General features: G+C 44.9%; 1 protein-coding gene across 1 annotated transcript; it reads left to right on the top strand.

The window, feature by feature from the left end:
• Positions 1-776: 776 nt before the first annotated feature.
• pcnx2 (pecanex 2) lies at positions 777-26,757 on the top strand. The gene is made up of 40 exons (XM_070977182.1): positions 777-1,374; positions 2,802-3,004; positions 4,001-4,118; positions 4,224-4,263; positions 6,107-6,639; positions 6,762-6,956; positions 8,075-8,548; positions 8,650-8,827; positions 9,819-9,969; positions 10,111-10,253; positions 10,585-10,663; positions 10,894-11,029; positions 12,224-12,366; positions 12,771-12,924; positions 13,169-13,201; positions 13,638-13,809; positions 13,926-14,036; positions 14,667-14,758; positions 15,102-15,211; positions 15,566-15,674; positions 16,285-16,377; positions 16,469-16,619; positions 17,179-17,320; positions 17,574-17,751; positions 18,231-18,339; positions 18,435-18,564; positions 19,553-19,611; positions 19,835-20,050; positions 20,138-20,391; positions 20,866-21,099; positions 21,319-21,422; positions 22,415-22,559; positions 22,786-23,016; positions 23,103-23,260; positions 23,478-23,594; positions 24,565-24,743; positions 25,057-25,223; positions 25,379-25,453; positions 25,775-25,951; positions 26,320-26,757. Exons 1-40 carry the CDS (start codon positions 1,222-1,224, stop codon positions 26,491-26,493), a joined length of 6,420 nt encoding a protein of 2,139 aa, XP_070833283.1. The 5' UTR covers positions 777-1,221; the 3' UTR covers positions 26,494-26,757.
• The last annotated feature ends 892 nt before the right edge of the window (positions 26,758-27,649 follow it).

Here is a 27,649-nt window from a genome sequence, read left to right as displayed (position 1 = left end):
GTTTCACAGCAACGATGTCGGAATAAAAAACGTGAGGGGAAAAAAAAATTCCTTAAACTTTAATCAAAACAACCCCCCCATTGCCGTTGTCGCCAGACGAAGTCGGACCCAGCAGTGGCTGCGCCGAGGATAGGGGGACGCTGCTGCTGCGCTCGCTGCTGGCTGTGGTGCCCTCTGATTGGTGAATTCTATGACACGTGACGGTCGTGGCAGTGTAGGGGGAGGAGGGAGGAGCTACTATAGGAATGTGTGAGGAGAGCGCGCCTTCAGGGAAATTATGGGAATAGTGAACCATATAGGATGACACACACATACACACGTACTCCTTTCCAGACACGAGCCATGTGAGGGCGATTATTATTATTGTGAAAATATTACTAGCACCACCTGCACCTACAGTCGCTGTTTGGCCGCGTATTTAGGCACACAAGGAAATTGACGACGGTGTCAAGTGGTTCTCAGTGTACTTCCACACAATGCCAAGAAGAAATGTACACGAAGATACACAGTTACATGCATTCAGACAATGACAACAATTCTAAAAAAACGTTTTTTTTTTTAAAAAATATATAACTATATATAGGTCTATAATAAGAATAATAATAACACTAATAATAATTATTATAATATGGACCATATCACCTATGTAAATGCGCACTACATATGCACACATAGCTACATTACCTCCAGGTGTACATTGACGATAAATACTGTATACATGCATACATCGGATTGCAAGCTCAACACATGCAGTGCAGCTTGATTGTATGACCTGTATTGTACAGCCTGCACACCGCTTGGTTGCGTTCCTGCTCACATAAACATTGAAGGTGGGAATCGTATAATAGGAAAGGATGGAGAGGGAGGGGAGGCAGAGGGGGAGAGTGGGAAGGGAGGGGAAGCGGTCAGAGCTGCGCATCTGTACAGGCAGCTAGAGAGGAGAGGGAGAAGGAGAGAGACGACCAGGACGAGATGAGGACCGCGGCAGCAGCAATGGACGAATCGACATTGGGATGGGAAAAGGCAGGCGAGAGGACGACACCGAGGAAGACCGATGAGGCATGAAAGAGGAGGCTCAGAAGACGTGCTGTATCGCCCCAACATGGAGGCGTAGAGACAGTAGCGTAGCATGCGTTAGAGGAGATCATTTCATTGTAGCCTAGCAGCAGCGGCATCATCCGTCCGTCCAACCTGAGCGGAGAGGAGGAGACCGGAGGAGAGATGGGCTCGCAGGTCGTGCAGACCCTGCGTCAGGGAGTCTGGGCATCCCTGACTGGGGGCTGGTACCACGACCCGGACCAGAACAAATTCAACAACTCCTGCCACCTCTATCTGTGGATATTTCTCCTGATGTTGCCCCTGTCTCTCCATCTGGTGAGTGTCTTTATGTGGGAACATGACGTTCAAGGCCGCAGAGGGGTTGTGAGGTGCGCACGGTGTCCGTAGGTAACGGGTTTCCCCCCTTTTTTGTCACGCGCCCGTTTATCCTTTCTCTGATAAACGCGCTGGAAGAACATCTTTCATTGTCTGGGTGCCACTGAGGGAAACACTAGGCCAGAGAAAACAGCACTGTCGCAGTATTTTTTTCCTTGCATGCGGTGACGGAACGCATGGCTGCTCCTGGATGTGGCAGTGGGAGAGTCAGCAGGCGTGAAAGTGTTGTTCACTCACATTTTCATGTCATGGCCTTTGAAATAGGCGCAGCACACGCTGCATTTCTACACTGACTGGGGGACTTCCACATGGGATTAATTACAGCCGTTTTACCCTGCATGTCCGTGGAGATAGAGTAGAGGTGGAGGAAGAAAAACCTCTATTATGGACATACTCATACAGCAGGCTGGTGGCATGAAAGAAGAGTTGCTGCTGTAGGTCAAACGCCTTGACCTTAGCTGTGATGAAATACGAATGATGACACACAGTCAAGTCTCACACTTCTTGAAATGAATAGATGATAATGGCAACAGCGTCGTCCACTTTAGATATTATATATTGCAGATGATGTGATTCCTCCACACACACACACACGCACACGCACTCACACACACATCTGCTGCTCAGTTTCAATACAATGAACCAGGGCTAACTGTGTGTCTAACCCTTAAAATGAGCCGTCCATGAATGAGCGTTAGTAATGCAAAGTACCAGATTCTGCTGTGAGAGTGACAGCTCAGGCGTTTGAGAGCTTTGCCACTGAAGCTATACTAAAATGTTGTTGCAGACAGTTTTCACAGTCTGTTTGAAAACACCCACCCCCGCGAAAACAACACACACTTTCTGGGAGAGATGTTTCAAATTTCAAGTTTATTAGCATTTTATCTGAAGGTCGCACACAACGCAAAGGTAAATGATGGCAGAAAGCAGAGGAACAGTCAAATAGGAGCACAAATGACACTGGGCTGCAGATGTAGTCTGGGAATTTGCAGACTTTAATGAGAGTCTGTTTTCAACACAGCAAGAACTCTCAAACCAGATAGACTCACGTGTCAGCATGATGCCGATTCTTTGTCTTTAATCTTCCTGTTCTTTACTATGGGCCATTCCTCCCCTGGGGATCAATAAACTTCATTAATCCACCAGTTAATCAAATGAGATCTTCTGGTTCACTGAGCCTGTGATGCGCTCAGCGGAGACTGTGTTGGCTGTGTGACCACATAAGCTTTAAATTTTGCAGAATTTCATCTACACACAGATGAGAAGAGATAGTTGGTGCTTTTCCGGCTGCTGCAGCGTGAAGCATTAACTCAATTCTCAATTCTGTCAATTTAAATATGCCGACTCTCTGCCTCTCCTCTCCACAGGCTTTGCCCCCTACCACCATGGCGTTGAGCATCTACTGCACCTCCATCACTGTCTTCTTCATCCTCATCAAGCTGGCCAACTATCGGCTGCACCTGATGTTCGACGAGGGCGAGGCGGTGGTCCGCAGCAGCCTCTCTGACCTCAGCAAGGCTCCGGAGAAGAAAAGCAATGCCTCGGACTCCTGCCTGCCCGCCAGCATCAGGTGAACCCCCCCCCCCCCCCCCCCCCCCCCCCCCACACTCATAATCCTGGATTACTTTGAAGGAGTTTAAAAAATCCCTGCACAGGACTACAGATCAGATCTCACCTGCATGGGTGTATTGGAGGCCATTCAGAAAGGTAGTCAATATATAGAAATTTCCTCCGTGTGCCTGTAGATGCTCCCTTGCGAGGTCAGTCATTCCAAAATCGAGGCCACAGGGCTAAATCCATAATCTACAGCTCAATTATTAATATGAAATTGTCCATTTAGGCCCGAGACCTCCGTTTAGAATAACGCAGCTGAACTAAGTCTCACTGCGCTCGAGATCCTCTTTTTATTACTGCTTTTAGCCTCCTCCTTCTCCGTCTATGTGTCTGTTTTTCCCAGTCCCCTGTTTCTTTGAGATCTGATTGGTTTCGTGATCAAGTGTCTCAGAGTGGGATACGGACTCGTTCCACTTCATTTCAAAGACTCCGTCCAGCGTTGGTGAATGAGAGAGCTAATGAGGGGAGGTCAGCGATCTCCGGTCGGCCACTCCGCTCTGACACACTCGATCTGCCTGGAGACTACTAAAAGAAGAGACATCACTTCCTGTTCCCTGTATGACTGCGTGTCTTTTAATTCCTTTTTAATCTCTGAGGTGCCTGTAGGGAGATGGCGGAGCAAGTCCTGAATTATTTTTAGTGCTTCTACATCACTGTACATCAGCTTATTTCACTGTTCAAAGCATGAGACGCTGAAAATGAATGTCAGGTGATTTCTTCTGAAATGAGTATCCATGCATGGACATTTAAATTCTCTGCTTGACATATGTTTTTATTCCTATTTATTTCATCTTATTCATTTTATTATCTTTACTTCCTCTGTGCTCTTGTCCTTTGGCCTTATACTCATTTTATCTGTCTTATCTAGGTTACTTTGTTTTTGTGCTGTATAACTTATGTTTATTACTATTATTATTGTTATTACTACTACTACTGTCTCTTTGTCCAATAGGAAGAGCAGTACAGTCCCAGACAGTGTTGCCATGACGATGTTGGCTCGGAAGCGTCCCAGTCCGGTGATCCAGGTGACAGTGAAACAGACTGAAACCGACCCAGGACTGATTGGGGTGGTGAGTGACTATTAGAAGATGGACGTCCGCCAACATGAACACACAGAGTCGACCTACATTCAGCCCTAATTTTAATCACGTGTCTCTGAATTCTGCTGCGTGCAGGACTGCTCGAAGTCAGACGAGGGGGTGAAGACGATGGAAGGTAATGCTGATCTTTGTCTGGGTTTGACTTAGATACAGATGGGTTGCTATTTAAGGAAAAATCAGGGTAAATGAGCGGAGAAACATAAGAAATGCAGATGATTCTGTGCAGAGCGCGAGGCATCACGGATGCACGATGAGTAGGAATATGAATAACATCATATGATTTGTCCCTCACACTTTCACAAAGACAGACTCTGATAGCTAAGATCTAACTAACAGTCAGACTATTGCACTGACCTAAGAGCAAATTTAACCGACCTAACACCTAATTGCGAACGAGACTGCATGTTCCATTTCAAAATAATTAGCTCATTTTATTTCTTGTGAGATTCGTTATTAAGCAGCTGCACTCTGGAAGTCAGTGTGTCTGGTTACATTACATAGAAAAGAGGTACAGATGTGTAATGTAATGCATCTTTTAACGCAGGGATAGAAGGTCTGAGCTTGTCTGGCTGAATGTTTGCTCAGAGTGAATTCAAACATTTCTTTGAACATATTTTCATGCAGCTTGCTTCACAGACAGATAACGGCTCAGCTGTTAGTCTGCTTAGCAATTACACAGCCAACAGATCTGTTAGGAAAGTATACATAAAGATAATGGAAAAAAGATCTTAGATAATCCCTCTATATCACTCTCACCCACCCAATTAAAATATTACAAAGGTGTAAAATGAAGTCTTCTAATTTCAAGCTTTGAGGCACTTAATTAGGGGATCAGATCGAGAGAGCTTGTATTTTGAAGCGTACCAAATCTTCTCTAAATGTGGGGTATTAATTGCCTCGCCACATTTTAAGCTTGATACAGCAGTTTTCTTGTGATATGTGAGCGTTAATGGCTTTAGCCGAGATGAGGGAATAACACATAATGAGCTTCTGAGCTGCCGCAAGGTTCACCATTTATTCAGAAGAGAGCTGAGGTTGATCAGGAAAGGATCTGGTTCTGGATCAGAGGTAATGAGGACGGAAACACATGCAAATACTATGGCTTAAAGTGTGGGAGAAACACCTGGATGCATTTTGTATTTCATTGATTTATTTGAATTTCAAACATTGGATTACATGCTGAATTTGACGTTTGTTAAATTTGGCTGCTGGCGTTTTTTGTAAACTGCAGAAATATTTCCATCAGCCGGACGCCAAGATGAAACAAATGAACATGAAGCAGTTTTTACCGAGAAAGGTGACCTCCTGGTGATTCTGTGGGATGCTAAAAATGACAGTATGGCATAAAGAAGGCAGGATGTAGAAGCTGCAGCACAACATTTAACCACCACATCATCAATTAACCTCTTATTACTGCAGCTGCTGAGGCCTTGTATGCAATTTGGGGAAACAAGTGTTCTGTGTCGTTTATTGTCAGAATCAGCCTGACCTGGAAACCAGCGCTGTTCCTCTTCCCTAATGCACTTGATGTCTCCTTAGACAACTTCCTTTTCTGCAAACACATCATTGTTGTAAATGAGCTCAGACAAAGCGCAGAACTAGCAGCCAGCCAACAAGACCAGCTGACTGCTTCCAGTAAACGTATGACCTAATGCACTGGTGATTAGTCAGAACAAAGTCAGGCTTTTGAAAACAAGGATATAAATAGCAAATATTGTCCATATTGCATTAAATGGGTGCTTGCATGATTGGAACAAAAGCGTCTCTGTCTCTTTTAATAGCAGTACGATTGGTCTGCTGGCAAACACTGCAAAAGATAATGAGTGTGAATCTTGTGTGTTGTTGCTGCTGCTGCCACGTTAGAGACTGCAAAATTTCCATGGCAGGAATTTTAAAATTAGAGAAGTTTTATTAATATCACAATTTAAATCAACAATTTGTATTTCATTTCATTCCAGGACAGAGTGACAGTGCTGCAGAGGCGAGGCCTGTGGAGGGAGGCCTGCACCCAAGCCCAGAGCCTTCTCCAGATGACCTCTCCAGCCCTAATCCCGACCAGGCCGCCCCCCTGCTGCAGGCCCAGCAGAGGCCCCCATCCCGAGCTGAAAGAGAAGAGATGCGGCCTGGATCTGCTAATGGGACGGGGAAAATGGATGTAGAAATAGCTGAAACGGTTGCTGTGAAAGAAAGAGTGGACATTCAGAGCTCTCTGACGGGGACGGGCAGAGAGCAATCAGAGCAGGAACGGACAACAGAGAAAGACTCAGAGAAAGAGCAGGAGAGAATAGAGGAGGAGAAAGACTGCGAGGATAAAGAAGCGGCAGACATGGAAACAGCTGATGAAGGTCTGCCTCCCTCCAAGGGAAGTGAGGATGAGAGCGAGGAGGAGAGCGAGGAGCAAAAAGAGCCCCCAGATGCCAACAATAACTCACTGGAGGCTCCTCAGGACCGCCAGGAGGATTTTGTCGACGTCCCTGAACCCCCTGCACAGGTAGACCTCACTGATATAGAAACAGGAGCAAGTTGTTCTGTTTGGGAGGCTTGAATTTGAATTGATTTTGCTGGTCATGATTAAATCTCTTCCCTCCGTCTGTCTCTTGTGTTGCTGCTCAGGCTGAGCCGGTGGAGGAGACGTACTGCTCCGATGAGATCGAAGTGGTTCTGGTGGACAGCTCCGGCCCCGGACCCGTCTCGGCTCACCTGGACGACAGCGACACGGTCAAGATCATCATCACCATGAGCTGTGACCCTCAGACTGCTGCTCAGCTGGAGGAGAGCGTCAAGCAGAGCCTTCTGGAGAATGCGCAGGTCAGAATCATTTTGGACTCAGCTTTATGGCTGTCATATGGCACATCCCTATGTGTAATGTTTACATTGAGTCAGATTTTTAAAACCCAAGTTTTAAGAGTGTTTTTACAGCTCAGTCATTCCATCGATATAAATGTTCTTCACACATATTCACATTTCTGTTAATTAACTTAAGTAAAAAGGATCTTAACTACAGTCTTCATACATTTCTGTGCATTTGTCTCGCAGCACAGTGTGAGTTTGTAATCTTTGACCCTCCAGCAGATCAGTGGGGTTTGATAGGCTTGAAGTATGGTCTGTATTTTCAATAACGGGTGTTCCTTTTCATTGCCATGGACTCTTGCAGTGTATGCGAAGTCCCCATGAGCCCACTCGCAGACTTGATGAATGGAAGAATTTGCATCATTAAATAGTCCAGATGTCTTTGTAATGCACTTGGTACGGTGTTTGAGATATCTGCCTTCAAATCAGCCCACACTGTTGTGTTGAGTCTAAAATGAGTACTCATAGTAGCCTTGCAGCCGAAATTGGCACAGCTATCCTGATGTTGAAGCTCGTGTCTCTGTGACTGCTGCTCGTGGTGAGATTGTGTTGTTATCAGGGCCTGCGGGAGGATTATCGGGAAGCGGGAGGCACAATAAATCAGTGCTTTGAATTGTGCTATCAAATCTATGCCTCCTACACATGTTGACTGTAGCCTAGAGCCTTACAGATATATAATTGTAATAAAAATAAAAGAAGGCAATAACCAAGTAACATTTCTGCAAAACACGCCCAGTCCAAATCAATGAAGCAACAGACTGAATTACACAGCGGGCTCTTGAGGGTCTCTGCTGGCTGGTTCTGGCAAATTGTATCATGCTGAGTTCCAGACTTTATTTAATTTGTAAATATTGGATTACTATGCCATTAACTGCACCTACTAATAACAACAAATTATGTAATTATTGTCAGGCAGCACCTGGAGGGAGGGGACAAGATGCAGCAGGGGGGGTACAGAGGTCACCCAGGGAGGGCCTGACCCCCTAAATGCCAGCCCACAGGGTATTTTGTAGTGTTTAGATTTTACAGTTGGACAATACAGTGTGTGTGAGAGACCTTTTTGTGTGTTCTACAAGGCTCAGAAGGATGCAGGAGAGTGTCACATCAAGATCCCCGTCATCACCTTCGACTCCCCTGAGGAGGAGAAGCAGGAGGTGGAAGAGGCAGAAGGAGTGACAGGCTCAGAGGACGACCCCACCCTGAAACGGACGACAAGCCAAAGTGAAGAGTTTCACCTGTGTAGAGAAACAACCAGTTCTGAGTTCACCACTCTGGAGTGTCCTGATCCAGACCAGGAGCTTGTTGGTCTGCAGACTAATGACAACACACCGAGCCCACAGCTGACTAATGATAACAGCTCATCGGGTATCGATGTCCACTCCCACCCAGATGACACGGATCCCCTGGATCATAATGTGGATTCACAAGGTTTCCTGCGTCTGCCGCCAGCTTTGGCCCGCTATGGGCCCGGGGGAAGGACTCACATCCGTGGGCTGAGCATGGACAGTGGGAAAGATGCCGTGCTGCTTTCAGACCGCTCACATAACACAGTATGTTGGCAGTTTAGCTCTGTTTCTATTTTTGTATGTTTATTCTAGTTGTCCCCATCCATCTGTCCACGCATACATAGAAACATGTGTCTCTTTCTCAGACCACCATGACCAGTTCCAAGTCAGATCTGGAAGCGAAGGAGGGCCAGATTCCCAATGAATCCAACTTCTTGGAGTTTGTATCCCTGCTGGGGTCCCTCAGTACCAGAGCGGGAGGGGCCAGCACACAGGAAGACGAGGGGGCAGAACGCAAAGAGGAAGTGGGAGCTGCGGAGGAAGGTGAATCTCAGCAAGACGGTTTGTTCCTTTGCCTCCACCTCCGTCATCTGCATGTTTTATGTGGTCAGAGTTAATGCAGACGTTTATTCATAAGTGCATACACGAGTGCAGTGTCAGCATCGATTTATGAGTTGCAATAAATTACTTGTGTTGGTGCCTGGTCACACCCAGTATGTAAGGTTAAAGGTCCATACTAATACTAATCTAGATATGTTATTAGAATACATTTATCTTAACAACTGTTCAGTTCACATTATTGGGGTGTTTTTAGCCCTGCAGCCTACTAGGGTGCTAATGTTACTCAGTTAATGGAAACCTCTTTGGTCAACGAAAGCAGCACAGCTAATGGGCTTTATGTCATTTTATTGCATTTTTGAAAAGATGATTTTCCACTAATTAAACCTGCATTAACACAGCACTGCCTTATGAAGCTAATAGTTTAGCCAATATAGTTATCATGATAGTAAACAGTTCCCAATTTACTCATTTGGAGTTATGTCTCTGGTCACTGATGAAGTCCAGTTTTCAACCTCCTTGTAGCTCTATTTTTGGTCTCCACCAACTCCCGAGAGAAATATTTGCCTCTTGCTTAAAAGCTCCTGTGTGCTTGAGAGAGATGAGGCTGCACCAAAACAGAAAAGTTGGGAGCTTTAAAAACAAGACACAAGAAACAATGACCTGAGAGACAATGAAAGTGAACCTCAGGCAGGAGATAATTCTCTGTGGGCTCATCACTATGAGCAGTTCATTCCACCAGTCCACCTTGAATTGAGGAATGGGCTGACGGTGTGCCATGGTGACCTGATGCAGACAAAAATTAGCACTGACCTCAGACTCGCCAGTTCCTGTTCGTTCCCACTCACTTCCTCTCTGTTCATTCCACTTCTTACAAAAAAATGTTGATTAGCGCAGATTTCAAGGCATAAAAAGGGTATAAAAACTAATCTCTGTGAATTTAACCAAAAAGCATTTCAATTTGACCTGCTTGCAGAGAATTTGACGGCGACGTCCAGACCAGACCAGACGATAACAGAGACCAACACAGACAACAAACCGGAGAGGCCCAAACCACCCACCAGTCTGCCGACCGACACACTACAGGCTTTACCGCCCACGCAAATCCCAATAGTCTCCCCTGACAGGTACACATGCCTCTGCACTCACATGCTCCACTAAAAATATGCACACAGTTGAATTCACTCTCACACAAACATATATTATATACACACTTATGGACTTAAAGACTTCCAGGGTCTCCAGCTGATTGTGTCTCCTGTCTGCAGTCCACAGACGGACAGAGAGAAGGATCCAGACTATGATTCCCTGCCTTCACAAACCTCTCAGTCAGAGAGCTCCATGCTGCAGGTCATCTGCAGGCCAGAGGCTACAAACAAAGAAGAGGCCTACACCTTTCATACTGTCCACAGTAAGCAAGTCTGAGGACTCTGTTTGTGCTGGGACGGTCTGATAATGTTCTGATCTTTTGAACAAATACACAGTAAGCGCAGGAGGCTCTGCCAGCAGCTGATGGCTTCACTTTTGAAACAGCTCAAAAAGCTGGTAGATTAAATGACGGTTTTCTGGAACGCCTCCAAGATGTTCAGCTGTTCAGTCATAGTTCAGTCCCGGATGTCTGTCTGTAATGCTAAAAAAAAAAAAAGAATAAATCCCTCATAATGAATTTAACTTCTCATCAGCTGCATGTCAGTCATTGCGCAGCGCTTATCCGTAGAGGAACTGTCTGTTTGTCCCACCAGGAGACAGACCTCGTAAGCTGTACGCAGAGAGAGCTCTCAACCTGCCGCTCGGAGCAGAGCTCATCACTGGCAACATGTGGTACTGCTGTCAAATCTTTACCTCCCTCTCGTTTCACCTCTTCCTTTACCTACAACAACTTCTCTTTTCTACCTTTTTTCCATTTCCTGTTCTTCCTTTTCCTGCTTTGTCAACCTGCATGTTCTCCTCCATCTTACCTTATTGTCCATTTGAATGATCTCCCACTGCCTGTGTTATCAGGTTTATTCTGCATATTGAAATAAGCCTGTTCTATGTGTGTTCATCTTCAGCGACCTGCTGTCGACCTCTTCAAACTCAGAGTGCCAGGACGGCCTGGGGGGCGGTCACGCTGACTGCCCTTTCCAGCGACGCATCATCCCCGCGCACAGGCTCCGACCACGAAGGACGCACCCCGAGATCTTCCAGGTGTCCATCCTTTTCTTTCTCATCCTGCAAACCATTAGCCTCTATGTGTTGCTAAACCTGATTTGCTAAGACTAAAGACGGGACAACAGCATGTATGTTTGTTTATAAGGTTATAAATATGCATGGAAGTATGGAGTCAGGGGTTTCCAAATGGCTGCAAAGCTGTTATTTATCAGAACCCTGTGGGTTTTTTGCACATGCAGGAGACATGATAGCCATGTCTCTGTTTCACCGATCGACAGTTGGTGGTGGTAGCGTGCCAAGAAGTGCAGCAATGTGCCAACAAAGGGGGTGAACAAGAAGACTGTCAGCAAGCAAGCAGGGATGTAAACAATGGAGGTTTCAAATTCTTCAATGAGTCGTTTTTTTCAAACGTTGTACGAAAGCATAAACACTTAAAATGCGTTTGTTAGACCTCAAGGATCCACATGATGTAAATGTATTTACCAAGAAAAAAACAGGGATTAATAACAGATTTAACTAATTAATAAATTAACCCATAAAATGAAAAGGTTGAATTAAAAAAAGGTGAATAACTTCACTTTGAAGAATTGCAATTAATCAATAAATAATACATTTATCTTTGTTTATTGCATCCCCATTAGTCACGACCGAAGTAGCGACTACTCTTTCTGGATCCACGAATTAATTCACACACAAATGTCCATGCAGTTTTTAAAAATTGTTAAATTTGCACTTAAATTAAAAAAAATGCAGATTTTAATCTCAGGAAATAAAAATGCTGATTTCTTTTTTTCACTTTGCATCTCTGCGCGTTCACGTCAGAGCTGGTGGGTGAAGTTTTGCCACGGCGGCGAGTTCCCAGAGGGTGACATAAATGATAATCAACCAAGTGGTAAATCAGATTAGTGTTTTCTTCCCGTCAAACTGTATGACAGAAAAAATATGAGTCATTGCTGCTGTTTGAATCAGTCTCTAAATGATCAGTCCTGCATTAGTCTACATGGCTGCTGGATGCAGACCAGCAGGGGTGACATAAGCTGCCCGGATCAGTCGCTGAAGCTGAAACAACACAGACTCGCCGCTGAATCATTCATGCACCGCTCTGCCTTCTGTGTACTTATAATCATCCTGACCGGGTTTTGAATTATCCTACATGGGAAACTCTTTTTGTTTCCTGTATTGCTGCAGTTGAATTCATGTCAGTACAAATGATTTGTGTTTGTGCGTCAGGAAGAGGACTCTTTGGACGAGTCATCGGAGACTTCCACTCAGGAGAAACCCACCAGGAAGATTTATTACAAGCTCAAACTTTTTCCCGGGAAGTGGATCAACATTTTGTATGACCGACTCACCCTCCTTGCCCTTTTGGACAGGTAATACACAAAGACACTGCCTGCAGACTCCTTCCATCATCGCTCCCACACATTTGGAAGTCCAGAAATCAAACATCATACACATTATTGTGTTGTTTTTCACCCACAAGAATGCCATTGACTGGATATTTGTTGTCTCTTTAAATCTAAAACAGTGTTGGACTTAAAAATCCTTCAGTACATCTTACAACAAATCCATCAAAATCACTTAATTTCTGGTCATTTTAGTCCTTTCATGTTTCATTTTTTCCAGTTTGATCAGCGTCCTGTCCGTTGAACAGCAGTTCAGACCCTTAATATCAGTCTGTCCTTTTAAATACAGAAGAAAACGAGCATCAGGAATGTCACTTCATGATGTCCTGTAAGCGCCTGAATGCACCACTTTCTGCTGTTTTTTGGTCTAGAAACCAGGACGTTCTGGAGAATCTAGTTGCAGTCTTCATGGCCTTCCTGGTTTCTTTCCTGGGTTTTGTGCTTCTCAACCACGGCTGCTTCAAGGACTTCTGGGTTTTCCAGTTCTGCCTGGTCATCGCCAGCTGCCAGTACTCCTTACTGAAGGTAAAAAAAAAAAATAAAGAAATAGACCCTTGAACCTCACACCTTGAATTGAGGAATGAGCTCACCGTGTGTGCCATGGTGACCTAACGCAGACGAAAAGTCAAACTGACCTCAGACCTGTCAGTTCCCGTTCGCTCGCACTCACTTCCTCTCTGCTGAAGAAGTCACTGTACTGTTTTCAATTGTTTCCAAGTTTATGCACAAATGGTGGTTCGATATTGTCTCCTGTGGTTTTGTTTTCCAGAGTGTTCAACCAGATGCAGCTTCACCAACACACGTGAGTTTAATGTTCCTTTGTTACTGAGGAAATATTACAAAGCAAAGACAAAGCAAACTTCTCAAAACAGTCGCATTGGTTGCGTGTTAATTACCAATATTTGGGAAATTCATACATTCATGATGCTGCTGTTGGTTGGTTGTTTCTCTTTACTGATGCACATTTGTCAGTCTTTGGATATGATGTCATGAACATGAAGTTCCCTTTTCCATCTTCAGAATTTTGCTGTGTTTTGACTGATGCACCAGCAAAATTGTCACGTTACTATGAAAACACATAAAGATGGATTCAACCGATTATGACCCAGCTGTACAGCAGTGTCTGTAATTGTCTTGCAGTTAATCACATATTGAATTGCTGTGTTAGAAGCTCTGCTGTTTCATCAAATATCCTAAGCTGTGCGTGTGCGTGTGCGTGTGCATGTGTGCGTCTCCAGGGTCACAACCAGCTGGTGGCCTACAGCCGAGCGGCCTACTTCTGCATCTTCTGTGCTCTGATCTGGCTGCTGGAGCAGCTGCTGAGGAGGAAGGACCTGCCCATCTCCACCCTGTACGGAGTCACCATCGTCTGCCACGACGCACTGCACTTCATACGAGACCTGCTCGTGGGTAAGGACAATTACCAGTCAAGTGGAGCTTTGTTTCAGACCATCTTGCAGCTGTTAGCATACATTTGTCCGCATTTCAAAACAATAATTTGTCTTTTTGTTTAATGCATAAAACAGGTTTCACCTACTGCTTCCCAATCACCTTCCTGGTGGGCCTTTTCCCTCAGATCAACACCTTCACCATCTACCTGCTGGAGCAGATTGACATGCACGTTTTTGGAGGGACAGGTTGGCAAAACTGTTTATAATCTTTTGATTCCAGTGATGTTTGTGTTCACACATCCAGATCCTAGATGGATGTTAATATTATTTTTCAGTTTTTACCCTAATTCGTCATTTCTGGGTGCATCAGTGGATTTATGCCTTTGGTTTGATGCCTGTCTGTATAATCTGTTTAATATGTATTTATGCTTTAAATCTTTGAGTATTTCTCCAATAGCTAACATCAAATATTCAGGTGAAAGCATCTTTAGTTATTATTCATTAAGAGTTTAACATTCAAAAGCTCAGACAACCCGCTTGGTCAGGTCTGCGTGGGTGTGGTTTGATGAGATTTGATTGGCAGTGATCAATCATCATCAGATTTTGATTCAAGAGTTGCTAAATCCTGATTGGTGCATGGAAATATGAGACATGATCTTTCTCCGACTGAGCCCAGTGAGATGAGCTGAGAGAAATTACAAAAATTTCTCATGTGAAAGGCCCAAAATTGTTCATACATTTGCAGAAGATTGTGTGTTTATCTATGAAACTCATAGTTTTAAGCTAATTGTGAAGACATGCTTTCAATGCCAAGACTTCAGTACATGCTTGCCTTCGTTCCTCATGTATTTTCACCCTCTAATTTGTGTATCTCAGCTGCTACGAGTCTCATCTCTGCAATCTACAGCATCCTACGCAGTCTGATCGCTCTGTCTCTGCTCTACGGTTTCTGCTTCGGAGCTCTCAAGGTACAAATTAACTGGATGTAAAACAACACAGAGCTCAGGAAGGAAACGCGAGTACAGCCCTTTCTCCCTTTCACTTCTCTTTTTTTTTGAGTTTGTGCTCATGGTCATCCTCGTGGCTATAGGAATAGAAGATGGGGAGCTCAGTTATAAATAGTGTGCAGCCAGGGAGTTCATTGATGGAGCAAAGCAGAGCTGCAGTGAAAGTGTTGCTTGTTATCCTTTAAAAGTGGTCACAAGATTGCAGCTGTGGGAAGAAGCTTTAAACCAAGATCCAAAAGCAGGAGATTCTGGTTTTAAAGGTGCATGATGGCGCCGGTTCACCTGCGTCTGTGTGTGCTTACAGGAGCCGTGGGACGAGCAGCACACCCCAGCTCTGTTCTCTGGTTTCTGTGGCCTGTTGGTGGTCTTTTCCTACCACCTCAGCCGACAGAGCAGTGACCCGTCCGTGCTGCTGTGAGTAACAGCTCTGTAACAGTTTCTGAATGAAAGATTAGCTGAATTCGAGGTGGGGAAATGAGAGCAGATGGTGGGTGTTTGTGCTCTGCTTCAGGTGAAAAGTGTTTATTATGTCTTGAGTAATTTTCACCCATGCTGAAAATAAGCTTCACAAACAATATTTGTCATTTTTGCCCATGAAATCTGAAGTATTTTACACTGAAAACCTAAATTCGGTGTGCTTTTGAGGTAAAGAAGGAATTTAGTTAAAAAAAATTGTTGAAGTTTTTTCCGTTTTCCATTGCTTTAGGATTTGTAACAAAAAAAAAAAAGCCAATTAGATCCTCTCATTTTGCACATTTTCATTTACAGATCTCTGATTAAGTCAAAGATAATGCCCACTTTCGTTGAGAGTGAGGAAGAGGAGGAGGAAGACTCAGACAGTAAAGACCCTCTGCCTGAGAAACTGCAGAGCTCTATGGTAACTAAACATCATTATACAGAAATAAACTCATACAGTGTAGTTTTATTTGATCAGCAATGTTTTTAGTGGGAGATGAAGAGTTCAGGTTCAGGTTTCTATCAGCCACTGTGCATAATTTCTGCTCTGTGAAAGCATAAACGCACATCTCCAGTGTTAGGTTTACCCCTCTAAGCATTAATCAAACAGTCTTCTATTGTTTTAAATTGCAGCAGCCCAGAGCTATATTAGCTCATTTCAGCTCACGCTAATTATCATCATAAAATCGATACTCATCCACACTGTGCACCTGAGTTGTGTTCATTCACACTGTATGAGAGTCTTAAAGGCAGCGTCGCATGCCAGATAATAAAACAATGTTTGCTGTCGATCATTGTGTGTGATTACAGGGAATTGTGCACCGGAGAAAACAAGCCTCCCGCCGCCTTTTATAGCATTAATGAGGATTGTGAAACTCAAGCTGCAGCGTCTTTGATCTCCAGAAACTGAAGGCTCAGAATGATTAGACAGAAATAATCTCACACCTAAATGAGCCGGACAAAACGCGTGCGTTTCCATTCAGCGTGGATTATTAATGACCGCAGCTCTCCCTCCCTCTTGTGCTCTGCAGAAGGAGATTCTGCTGTCGGACGTAGTTGTGTGCTCTGTTGCCTACATCCTAACCTTCGCCATCACTGCGAGTACCGTGTTTCTGTCTCTCAGGGTGAGATGCTCTGTCCTGTCCTCTTTCAGTACGCTGAATTTGACTTTTGATCACATGCTCAGTGTTTCATCATATACCAACTTGTCTCCAGCCCTTTGTGACCATCGTGCTGTACGCTCTGGCGGGGACGGTGGGATTTGTAACCCATTATCTGATCCCCCAGCTGAGGAAGCATCACCCTTGGCTGTGGATCTCACATCCGGTCCTCAAGACCAAGGAGTACCACCAGTTTGAACCCAGAGGTCAGCATGCTGACTATGTATATTCCAGAGTTGTCTGACAATAATGATTAATCCCTGGATCAGAGAGAAATCACTAACTAGAGCACACACAAAATCCAGGCTCAAACAGCTCTCTAAATGTCTTATTTGGATAATAGACAATGTTTAGAAATGCTCAGTCTGCATCTGGATCCAGATATAATCCTAAACAGTAATGTTGATTTGACAGGGGTGGCCATGATTTTTAGATATGATAGCATGATCCAGACTGATGTCAACAACTATTTTATGGATTACCATGAAATTTGGTGCAGATATTCATGATGCCCACAGGAGGAGTCCTAATGACTCTCATGACTCCATTAATTTTCCTGTAGCACCACCAACAAGTCAACAAGTTTTCACTTATCCAGCGAAATAACCCAAATTTGTTGTGCTAATAAGCAAACATTAGCATGCTAACGTACTAAACTAAGATAGTGAACATGGTATTAAATAACACCTGATCAGCATCAGCACGTTAGCATTGCTATTGTGAGCATGTCAGCAAGCGGTTTCGTTGTTCTTGCTTGCCTTGCAGAGGACGCTGTTCTGATGTGGTTTGAGCGACTGTACGTGGGGCTCCTGTGCTTTGAGAAGTACGTGGTGTACCCCGCCATCGTGCTGAGCGCGCTCACTAATGATGGCTTCGCCCTCAGTCACCGCAAGAAACTGGGAATCCAGTGAGTGGAACCACAAACTCGTATCATTTCTGTAAGGGCTGAACGATATGCAAAAAAGCATTATCTTGCTATTATTTTGACAGACAGACGGAAAGAAACATAAAAGTAACGAAAAGTAAGCAGTTTCAATGATATTTCGATGAATCGTTCAGCCCTAATGTCTCTACAGTATATGTGCAGTGCCTGTCCATCAGAGTGTGTGTGGCGAGCTTCCTGTCCAATCTGCGGTCTGAGCTCTTGTTTGTGCCTCCAGCTGTGACGTTCTCCTGACGACTGTTGCTGGACTGAAACTCCTGCGGTCATCCTTCTGCGACCCCAGCTTCCAGTTCCTCACTCTGCTCTTCACTCTCGTCTTTTTCCACTTCGACTGCCCGCACGCCTCCGAGAGCTTCCTGCTGGACTTCTTCATCATGTCGATTGTCTTCCACAAGGTGAGACCGCGGGGTTCGAGGATGGGTGTGTGTAAGCCAGTATGTCAAAGGTAGATACAGTCAGACACACACCATGACGAACACATACAGACACCAACACAATGATGCTACATTGTGGGAATTATAGGATCCAGCATTTTTGAGGTTTGACCCGTGTTAAGGACTAGAAGTCAGGATGTCTCAGCCTTGGACGCCTTAATGACAACTGTCTGCCATTGTGAGCTGATTGAAAGCAACATCTGTGTGTGTTGACCAGCACAACAGACACAAACTGAGATGTTTCTGAAGGAATACATGATCATTTTCAACTGAACTGAACCTTTTGTTGTGTTTGAATGGAGTAAATGAACTTTATATGCTGGCATTTGACCGCAGAGGGCTTATTAATATTGATACTGATATTGACATGGAGGAATGTAATAGATATCACTTCATTTCACAATGTTTCAAAGGTTCTTTGACTGACTGTGTTGTTCCAGATGCGCGAGCTGTTGCTGAAGCTCCATTTCATCCTGGTTTACATCGCTCCCTGGCAGATCGCCTGGGGCAGCGCGTTCCACGCCTTCGCTCAGCCGTTTGCTGTGCCTCGTATCCTTTCGCCAAGACATTTGTGTGTGTGTGTGTCTGATGGAGGGTGCATCACTGCCTGCTGTTGTTTCCTTGACTGGCGTGTGTGCGTTCAGACTCAGCCATGCTGCTGCTGCAGACTCTGCTCACCACCGTCTTCTACACCCCGCTGGCTCCTTTCCTGGGCAGCGCCATCTTCATTTCCTCCTATCCGCGGCCCATCAAGTTCTGGGAGCGAAACTACAAGTGAGGCAATGAGTTAGTCGTACTAACAAGTGCTGTTAGCCAGGCTGATGTAGCATTGAGCTCCACTGTTGTCCATAAACTATTAAAAACACATCAGTGAGCCACACTGCTGCACTGGCTGCTGTGTCCCTTCATTACTGTGAGCATGGGCACTGCAGTTTATTTACAATCAGTCCCATATACACCGCCCTGCTGTAAATACTCAGTATAAATACCTACAGCCATGATAGAGAAGTTGGAAAATATTAGAGTAATGACTTTTTTTATACAGTTTAATCATTGTAACATCAAGATCAACATTGCGAGTGTGTGTTTTTCTGAGAAATCAAACCCATCCTTTTGAGCTGAGCGAGGCAGATTAGCAGATAGACGCCCTCCTCCTCACCCTTACACAACCAAACCCCTCTGTTCCCTCTTACTTATTGATGTGAGAGAGGTTGCACTTCAGCTCGCTGAAAGCACTCCAAAAATAATCCTGCAGCTTTGTTGTGCAAACTGCAGAGATTTGACAAGAAGCAGCCTGTGATTATATTTAGTCGTCTGTATGAGAGCTGAAGCATCGCCCCTGCTGGAGTCAGAGCTCGGTGCTTTTTGGCAGCAGGTTGTCGGTGTGAACACCAAGACAACAAAAAAATAAACAACGTGGACAACAACTAAGACAATAGAATAGTCCTAAAATATTTAGTTTCAAGTGTGTCAGCAGCTGTGGAGGTGTTCATTTTTATATTTTACACCGGTAATACAGTCCACAGAGCATCTCAAGCTGATGTATTGTCTGTAGGAGCAGCTTTCAGCCTGTTTTGGGTCCATTTTAAAGGTTTTGATTGACACATAATGACATGTGAGCTGTTGTCCTATCAGCTGCAACATTTTATTCAATCAGCTTTACTTGACAGACACTGAGGAATGCTTTATCACCACAGCATGAATGTTCCCTTCTGACTTTGACAGTCACAGCATAATGGTTTTTGTCTCCTGTCCCTTGCAGCACAAAGAGAATTGACAACTCTAACAGCAGACTGGTGTCCCAAGTGGACAAGGAGACAGGTGAGCTCTTTCTAATTTACATCAGTTACAGGCTTTTTTTTTTTTTTACATTTCCTGTCATATCACCGAGTTGTATATGAGGAAATTAATTTAGATATTTGATCATTATGTCAGTGTGAGCACAAAAAGGTCCAAATGAAGTTTAGGATCAGGAAGCAGCCAAACTTTGCACCACCTTTGCCTTTTCTTGACTGTCTGATTTCCCACTGTCCTTCTGTCCCAGGGTGTGACGATAGCAACCTAAACTCCATCTTTTACGAGTACCTGACTCGCTCGCTGCAGCATTCACTCTGTGGTGACCTCATGCTGGGCCGATGGGGCAACTACAGCGCCGGAGACTGCTTCATTCTGGCTTCTGACTACCTCAACGCCCTGGTCCACCTCATCGAGATCGGCAACGGGTTGGTGACTTTCCAGCTGAGGGGTCTGGAGTTCAGAGGTACAGTTCGACCACCTGCTTTCCATCCTTCGCTCTGAATGGACGATAAGCTAACTCGCCGCCTGACTGATCACCTCCATCTCTCAGGTACGTACTGCCAGCAGCGAGAAGTGGAGGCCATCACTGAGGGCGTGGAGGAAGACGATGCGTGCTGCTGCTGCGAGCCGGGTCACTTGCCCCACATGCTGTCCTGCAATGCGGCCTTCAACCTGCGCTGGCTGGCCTGGGAGGTGATGGCCACCAAGTACCTGCTGGAGGGTTACAGCATCAGTGAGAACAATGCCGCCACGATGCTGCAAGTGTACGATCTCCGAAAGCTTCTCATCACCTACTACCTGAAGGTTCGTTTCATCTGTGGAAGGTGGAAAGAAGTCTTGTTTTTTAACCTGGAAGTGAAGTTCAATTTTCTGGTTTTAGTGCAGATGCCAGGACATAACCAAACTAAACATCAGCATGTGACGACTCGCTCCAGAGAAACCTGGACTCAGTATTATTACAGTACACGATCCGCTGAGACCCTGTATTTAAGCTGATATATTATTATGCTGATATTAAGAATTATTAGTATGGAAAGGTGCTTTGTGCCGCTTTAATAATGCATAAACTTTGACATATTCAATCACCTTTTCTTCAGCGGACTGAAAATTGAATATTCAATTTGTCTTAAAGGGTCCTGAAAGATTTGCCGGCCAAAAGGTTAAACAGTTAAAGATAAAGTATCTTATGCATTAACCATGATGGCAAATGGCAGCTTGCCAGTAGTGACTCCAGATGTGGTCAGCAGCTAAAACTCACACACATTTATCTCCTCTCAGAGTATCATCTACTACCTGATCCACTCCCCCAAACTGTCCACCTGGCTCAAGGACACCGCCGTGCAGGAGGCGCTGCAGTCCTACACCAAGTGGCACCACATCGAGCGCGACCCTCAGGTCTTCAGCGTGAAGATTGATGAAGACTACGTGCACTGCCTGCAGGGGGTGACGCGCGCCAGCTTCTGCAACGTCTACCTGGAGTGGATCCAGTACTGTGCTGGGAAGATGGAGACGGTACTTTGATATTATTCTATCAGATGTCTTTATGAGCATCTGAGGGATTTTCTATCACTGCTTATCACGGCTGCAACTCAGAATTATTTTTCATTATTGATTTAGTCTTTAAGTTGTTGGAAAATAGTGAAACATTCTGTCATCATAAATGCAGATCTGGACTTGTCTTTGTCCTATGAGGCAACCCGTCATGTCTGTCTTTGTCTGGTTTGTGTCCAGCCTGTGGACAGTGATGAAGACTCTCCTTTGGTGACTCTGTGTTACGCTCTCTCCGTCCTGGGGAGGAGATCCCTCGGCACGGCGTCACACAACATGTCCAACAGGTAAACCAAACCAGACACTTAAACAGATTCATGAATTGTCATCAATCACTCTCTGGACTGAGTCATATGTTAAAAGTGATTTTGATATTTTACAGATTGTAAAGCTTTCTGAGGCACATTTGTGATTTTGGGATTCATTGAAAAAATGAGTTTATTTCACCTGAATTTAATGTAGAACTGATTCATGAAAAATGAATAATTAAAAACCACTGAAATATGATGAAGAAACACCTGGAAAATAACAATACAACACAGAAATTGTGACACAGTTAATTCTTCTAAAATACAGTAAAATGTAATCTAGCTTGTCTATCAATAAGTGTGTTGCTTCTACACTCAGGATAAAAACTTGCCTTCATGTTATTCATGGGCGGCACAGTGTCACAGCAGGTAGTGCGCGTGCCTCACAGGTTCGATCCCCGGGTCGGCAGGGCCTTTCTGTGTGAAGTTTGCATGTTCTTCCCGTGCATGCGTGGGTTCTCTCTGGGCACTCCGGCTTCCTCCCACAGACCAAAAACATGCTCATTAGGTTGATTGGAGACTCTAAATTGTCCTTAGGTGTGAGTGTGAGCGTGAATGGTTGTGTGTCTATATATGTTGCCCTGCAATCGACTGGCAACCGGTTCAGGGTGTACCCCGCCTCTTTGATAGGCTCTGCTGGCGCAGCTGGGATAGGCTCCAGCCCCCCCGCAACCTCGAAAGGGATAGTCGGTATAGAAAATGGATGGATGGATGGATGTTATTCATATAAATGCAAACATTACACAGAACTGGACAATTTGACTGGTTGCAATTGTGCAGAAAATACATTTCACCTGCAGTTTGACAGATAGCCCAGAAGGGGGCATCAGCAGCTAAAGCTACAGCCATGTCCATCAGTCACTGCTCTCATGGTGTTCTGTCTTTGTGGAGTTTATATTCCAAAAATACTTCTTTCTCTCTTTGTGTTTTATCCCCTTTTCCCTCACAAACCTCTGCCCTCCACCACGAAGTCTGGAATCATTTCTGTACGGTTTCAACACCCTGTTTAAAGGCGATTTCCGCATCGCCACCAAAGACGAGTGGGTTTTCGCTGATCTGGACCTCCTGCAGAAGGTGGTGGCTCCTGCAGTCAGAATGAGCCTCAAACTGCATCAGGTAAAGTCTGCTGTGCTTCTGTGTGTCTTTGTGCTGATGTTTCCTCTCCTGCTATCCAAATTTTTGTTTTTAAGTACAGTTCAAAGAACATTTTCACAAATTCTGCTCTTCTATGAATAGATGTTAAATCATGTAGAGGTTGTAATAATATCTGTGGTGGTGGTGGTGGTGGTGGAAAGTCAAACTAATTCTCCAGTCCTCCATCATGCCTCTGCTGCCCTTTCAGGATCACTTCACCTGTCTGGAGGAGACTGAGGAGGCATCCATCTTGTACGAAGCCATCACGAACTACCGCAGCAGCCTGGTCATCTGCCACGAGAGTGACCCTGCCTGGCGTAAGGCGGTGCTGTCCAGCCGCGACACGCTGCTCACGCTGAGACACATGATCGATGACGGCACGGACGAGTACAAGATCATCATGCTGTACAAACGCCACCTCAGCTTCAAGGTCATCAAGGTAAGACGGCTGAGGGTGTCAGTGGAAATAGGCCATAACACAGAGTCAGAAGATGCTGGTGCAGAAAGTGAAACCTCTCTCTGCAGATCAATAAGGAGTGCGTGCGAGGCCTGTGGGCGGGCCAGCAGCAGGAGCTGGTGTTTTTACGGAACCGAAACCCGGAACGTGGCAGCATCCAGAACTCAAAGCAAGCGCTGAGGAACATGGTCAACTCGTCCTGCGACCAGCCGCTGGGCTACCCCATGTAGGTGTCATTCATTGCTGTGCTGCCACATCATCAAGACCAGATGTGTAGAGCACGACACTAACATCACAAGGTTTTAGGATTGAATTTAAAGTTCTTAGTAATAAAAATGCTTTAAAAATCTTCTACTTACTGTGTTGACTGTAGTATTTAATTTTACAGTCTTGTCTGTTTGCCGGTATCCCTTGTCGCTGACATTTATTTAATTATTTTTTAGGTACGTGTCACCATTAACGACATCGTATGCAGGAACGCACCGTACGCTCCGCAGCATTGGAGGAGGAGCTTTAAGCCTGGACGTCATTCGCTCCTGGCTTTGCTCGAAATGGTTGCGGTCAGTTGAGAATAAATTACTATTTCTACATATTCAAAAAACGGTTACCGACACCTCAGTTGAGACTTCCTCTTTGCCTCCTCAACAGACTGTCTAAGCCATTAAAGAGCAACATTAGGGTTAGGATGATGAGCAAGAGAGAATAAACTGTAATGAGGTGATGGTGACTTCGTGGTGTTCACTGACTCAGCTGGTTGAATTTGGTGTAAATCACTCTGGATAATGTGCAAACTGCAGTGTAACGCGCCGGCTGTCTGCTGAGTGAGTGCTTCTCTGTGGATTTACAGGTATTGACTCAGTGCAGGTCACTGGGGGAAAACAACTTAATGCAGTCTTAAATACATGTACAGGGACGCTTGAGTGAACTTCCCATCTCCCTCTGTTCTCTCTTTCCTCCTCAATCCCTCTTTCATACATCACCTTCAGCATATCTTAATGTACAGGCTGTGCATTAACCTCTGCAGGTCAGCTAATGGTGTGCACACGCGTGTGTGTATGATTCTCTCTTAAGCTTCTTAGCTTGCTGAGTTTTCCTTTTAGATTAGATTAGATTAGATTAGATTGCTAATCCTGTTCCATCGGCCTTGATTCCAAGGTGTTATCTTAATTTCCCTGAGTAGCCGAGGAGCAAAGGAGACTGGTCGCGCCTCGTCAGCCAGAACACACTTAACTAATTCAAGAGGAAGACTGCAGTAGTGTGTGTCACATATGCTCACACAGTTACGTAACATCTCCCTCTCTCGCTGAGTGTGAGTTTGTGTGTGTGTGTGTGTGTGTGTGTGTGTGTGTGTGTGTGTGTGTGTGTGTGTGTGCTTAACCAGCTGGAATAGTCAAGGCTTGATGCATTTTTTATGGCACGTTGCCAGTTTGTGTCCCTTGCACTGATGCAGACATGAATAAATAAATCACAGCTCTGTGCGTGTGTGCGTGTGTGTGTGTGTGTGTGTGTGTGTGTGTGTGTGTTCTGCAGGGTGCGTAAGGACAACCTGACCAGCTGTAACAGTGGTGTAAACATGGAAGACGTGGACTGCGGCGCCGGTGGTTCGTCCTCGCTGAGCCACAACCGCCCGTCCTCCGTCACATCCAACAGCCTGAGCCTCTACCAGCACAGAGCCAGGACGACACACAGCCACAGACACCACAACGCAGGTACACACTAACGCACACACAAGCGTGTGTTTCACTGTCCTTGAGGAAAATCTAGACTAGATTGACTCCTTAGTCCCTGACTGTATTTTTAACCAGAACCTAATTCAGACAATAATCATAAAATCAAGTCTTAATTCCAAAATAAACTGCTAATAATAAACTGTGGTCACCACCTTGTGAGTTAGATACATGGGCAAAATACACACACGCACACACACCGCAGTGCCTCATCATGTGGTTAATGTGCTTTTATTTTCCTATTCAATTGAAAACATATGTATTTCTGTGTGTGTTCATGTGTGTGTTTCTGCAGCCAGGAGAGAGTACCGCAGTCGGTCAGTTCAGCCTCAGAGTCAGCGTCCCCCCGTCAGCAGCCAATCAGGGCCCATCCTGGACTCAGGCTCCAACCACGGGCTCGTCCAGCGTCTGTCTAACAGTCAGCTGTCTTTTAACACGTCCATAGCCTCTATTTTCTCCCAGGTACACACACACACACACACACACACACACACACACACACACACACACACACACACACACACACACACACACACACACACAGGCAGCCTACTCAGTTGTTGCTGTTTTATTTAATAAGAGAATAAAGCAATAAGAGGGTCTCTCTCTGTCCTCAGGTCCCTCGTCTCTCAGGAGCTGGTGGGATCAGCTCGCAGCTCCAGGCAGCGCAGCATCAGCAGCGCTCCAGCCAGGTATGAGCTTGTTGCATATAATATATTTTTATAATCAATTTAGAACAAACAAACAAAAACTACAGCTGGGAACTGAGCAGACACAGAAATAAGGGAGCTCTCATACACGTACATCCAAGTTTTGACGTAAACCCACTTATACTTTAAAAAGTATCTGGAACATGTGCAGCTCCTCTTACATGCCAAATAGTTCCAAGTAGCCAAATCTGTGCCTGATATTGATAATTGTTTGTGTTTGTGCATGAGTATATTTGTGTACCATGTTAGCATTTATTGTACTGCAAAAACTGCATTTTCTTCATCTGTGGTGCGTTCGCCCAGGTCTCCTCGTCTTCGTCCACTCTCAGCCTGCTGTTTGGGAAGCGTAGTTTCTCCAGTGGCCTGGTGATCTCTGGGCTGTCCGCTGCCGAAGGGGGCAACACTACTGATACGCAGTCCTCGTCCAGCGTCAACATCGCTATGGGGCCCTCACACAGGTCCAGCAGCAGGGCCACGCAGGTAGAGGACAGATCAGCAGGTGGACATGCAAAGACCCTGCCTGTTTGTACACAGTGCTGTCTGAAGGCTGAATGTGGCGATTAACCCTCAGGACAAAACATTTTTAGCCCTACTGCTGGTAAAATGCTCTATGAATGTCCAAGTATAACAATATAGTATAATGTATTCCATCCACCACTTTTAATTGTGAGGTGTAATAAACACTGCAGCCTCTAGGGGTCACTGGTGCAGCTTCAGACTTAAAGTGCCTGAAAAATGTCACATGGCATTTATACCTCCATTGCATGTCTGAAAATTTGCTATAGAACAGAGGTTTTAGCAAAGACTATTGCTCTAATGTGCTTCCTCTGTCTTCCCCTCTTTCTCAGTGGACATCCGAGCCATATGAGAGTATAGACGCAACCTATTCCAACGCCAGCATCACCGTGAAAGATGGCGCGCAGTCAGGTGACCGAGGCGGCAGCCAAGGATTAGACAAAACCCAGGAGGAGTCAGCCTCTGCCTCAACAGCTCCAGAGGCGACGGAGCAAAAGACTGTCTGAGAGAGAGAGAGAGAACACACACATACAAACGCACATACATACACATATGAGAGCACCCATACACATGCCTATATACAGAGAGGACTGTATGAAAAGTAACACGTATACACATCCATGCAGACGATTGTATGAGAGCACCCATGCACACCAACCTGCCTCCTCTCCTGTCCTCAGCATGTGGTCTCACCCTGTTGTCTGAATGTAAACCAGTCTGAAAACATGATCTTGGATCCGGTTGGTGAAATAAAGACGTTTTTAAATGAGGCCGCCTCATTCTACCTAAATGTCTAATGTCTAAATGTGTGTGTGTGTGTTACGATGGGAGGTTCATTTTTATGTTGGTTTGTAGTTATTTGGATTACTGGACAGTGTTGGGCTCATCAAGGCACCATAGAAGTTAACCTGCGTTGTTATCCTAATCCCCAAGGTTTTAGATCAGAGCATTTCACTTTAAATCATCATGTATCATTTCAAATGATTCAAATCAAACCCTCCAATACAGTTTCTGGCAATGTCGGACAAACAATGCCGTTTATGTTCGCACTTTCCAAGATCTTTCCAGAATGATCATGTTTGAGGCCAGCATGTGATGCTTGAGACCTTTTGGCCTCCAGTCAGCATTCTCATGTCCTCATTTCCACTAAACACATTTCCCCATAGCAAAAGAAAGCTTTGAGGACAATATGTAATTGTGACCAGTAGTTTCTGAATCTAAAAAAAAAAAAAAAAAAAAAATCTCGTGGAGGAAGACCATTTGGGTCTTCAGTTGGGAGTAAAATTTTCAGAAAGCATAGCTGAACAAGTAACTGAATAAATAAAATATGAGGTCAGGTCAGAAGTTGATGGAAGGTGTTGGAGTCATGTTCCTCAAAATCTGGCTTTGACCCTGTAACACTCGTCATTTCAGTCACTAAATGCATGCCGCTGACAACAACAGGTATGCTTTGAGCTAAATGCTAATGTCAGCATGCGTCATGTGTTAACCATCTTAACATAGCATGCTAACATTTGCTAATTAAAGCTAAATGCCAATTTAGACATTATGGAGCTACATGAGGATTTAAGGTTACTGCAGTTTATCCTGGAGGGGAATGTCTGAACCAAATGTAACGTGATTCAATATTTCCTTAGATATTTCACTAAAACTAAAACCCGC

This window comes from Chaetodon trifascialis, chromosome 13, assembly GCF_039877785.1.
Source record: "Chaetodon trifascialis isolate fChaTrf1 chromosome 13, fChaTrf1.hap1, whole genome shotgun sequence".
Lineage (NCBI taxonomy): Eukaryota > Metazoa > Chordata > Actinopteri > Chaetodontiformes > Chaetodontidae > Chaetodon > Chaetodon trifascialis.
The sequence above is the reverse complement of the archived record's forward strand: the minus strand, read 5'-3'. Positions and strand labels throughout refer to the sequence as shown.

Bases quoted from the DNA above. Each gene is read 5' to 3' on its own strand.
- pcnx2 (XM_070977182.1), top strand. From the start codon at position 1,222: ATGGGCTCGCAGGTCGTGCAGACCCTGCGTCAGGGAGTCTGGGCATCC. The intron at 8,549-8,649 runs GTATGTTGGCAG...TCTCTTTCTCAG, and splicing joins CAGACCGCTCACATAACACA to ACCACCATGACCAGTTCCAA. The intron at 25,224-25,378 runs GTACACACACAC...CTCTGTCCTCAG, and splicing joins TAGCCTCTATTTTCTCCCAG to GTCCCTCGTCTCTCAGGAGC.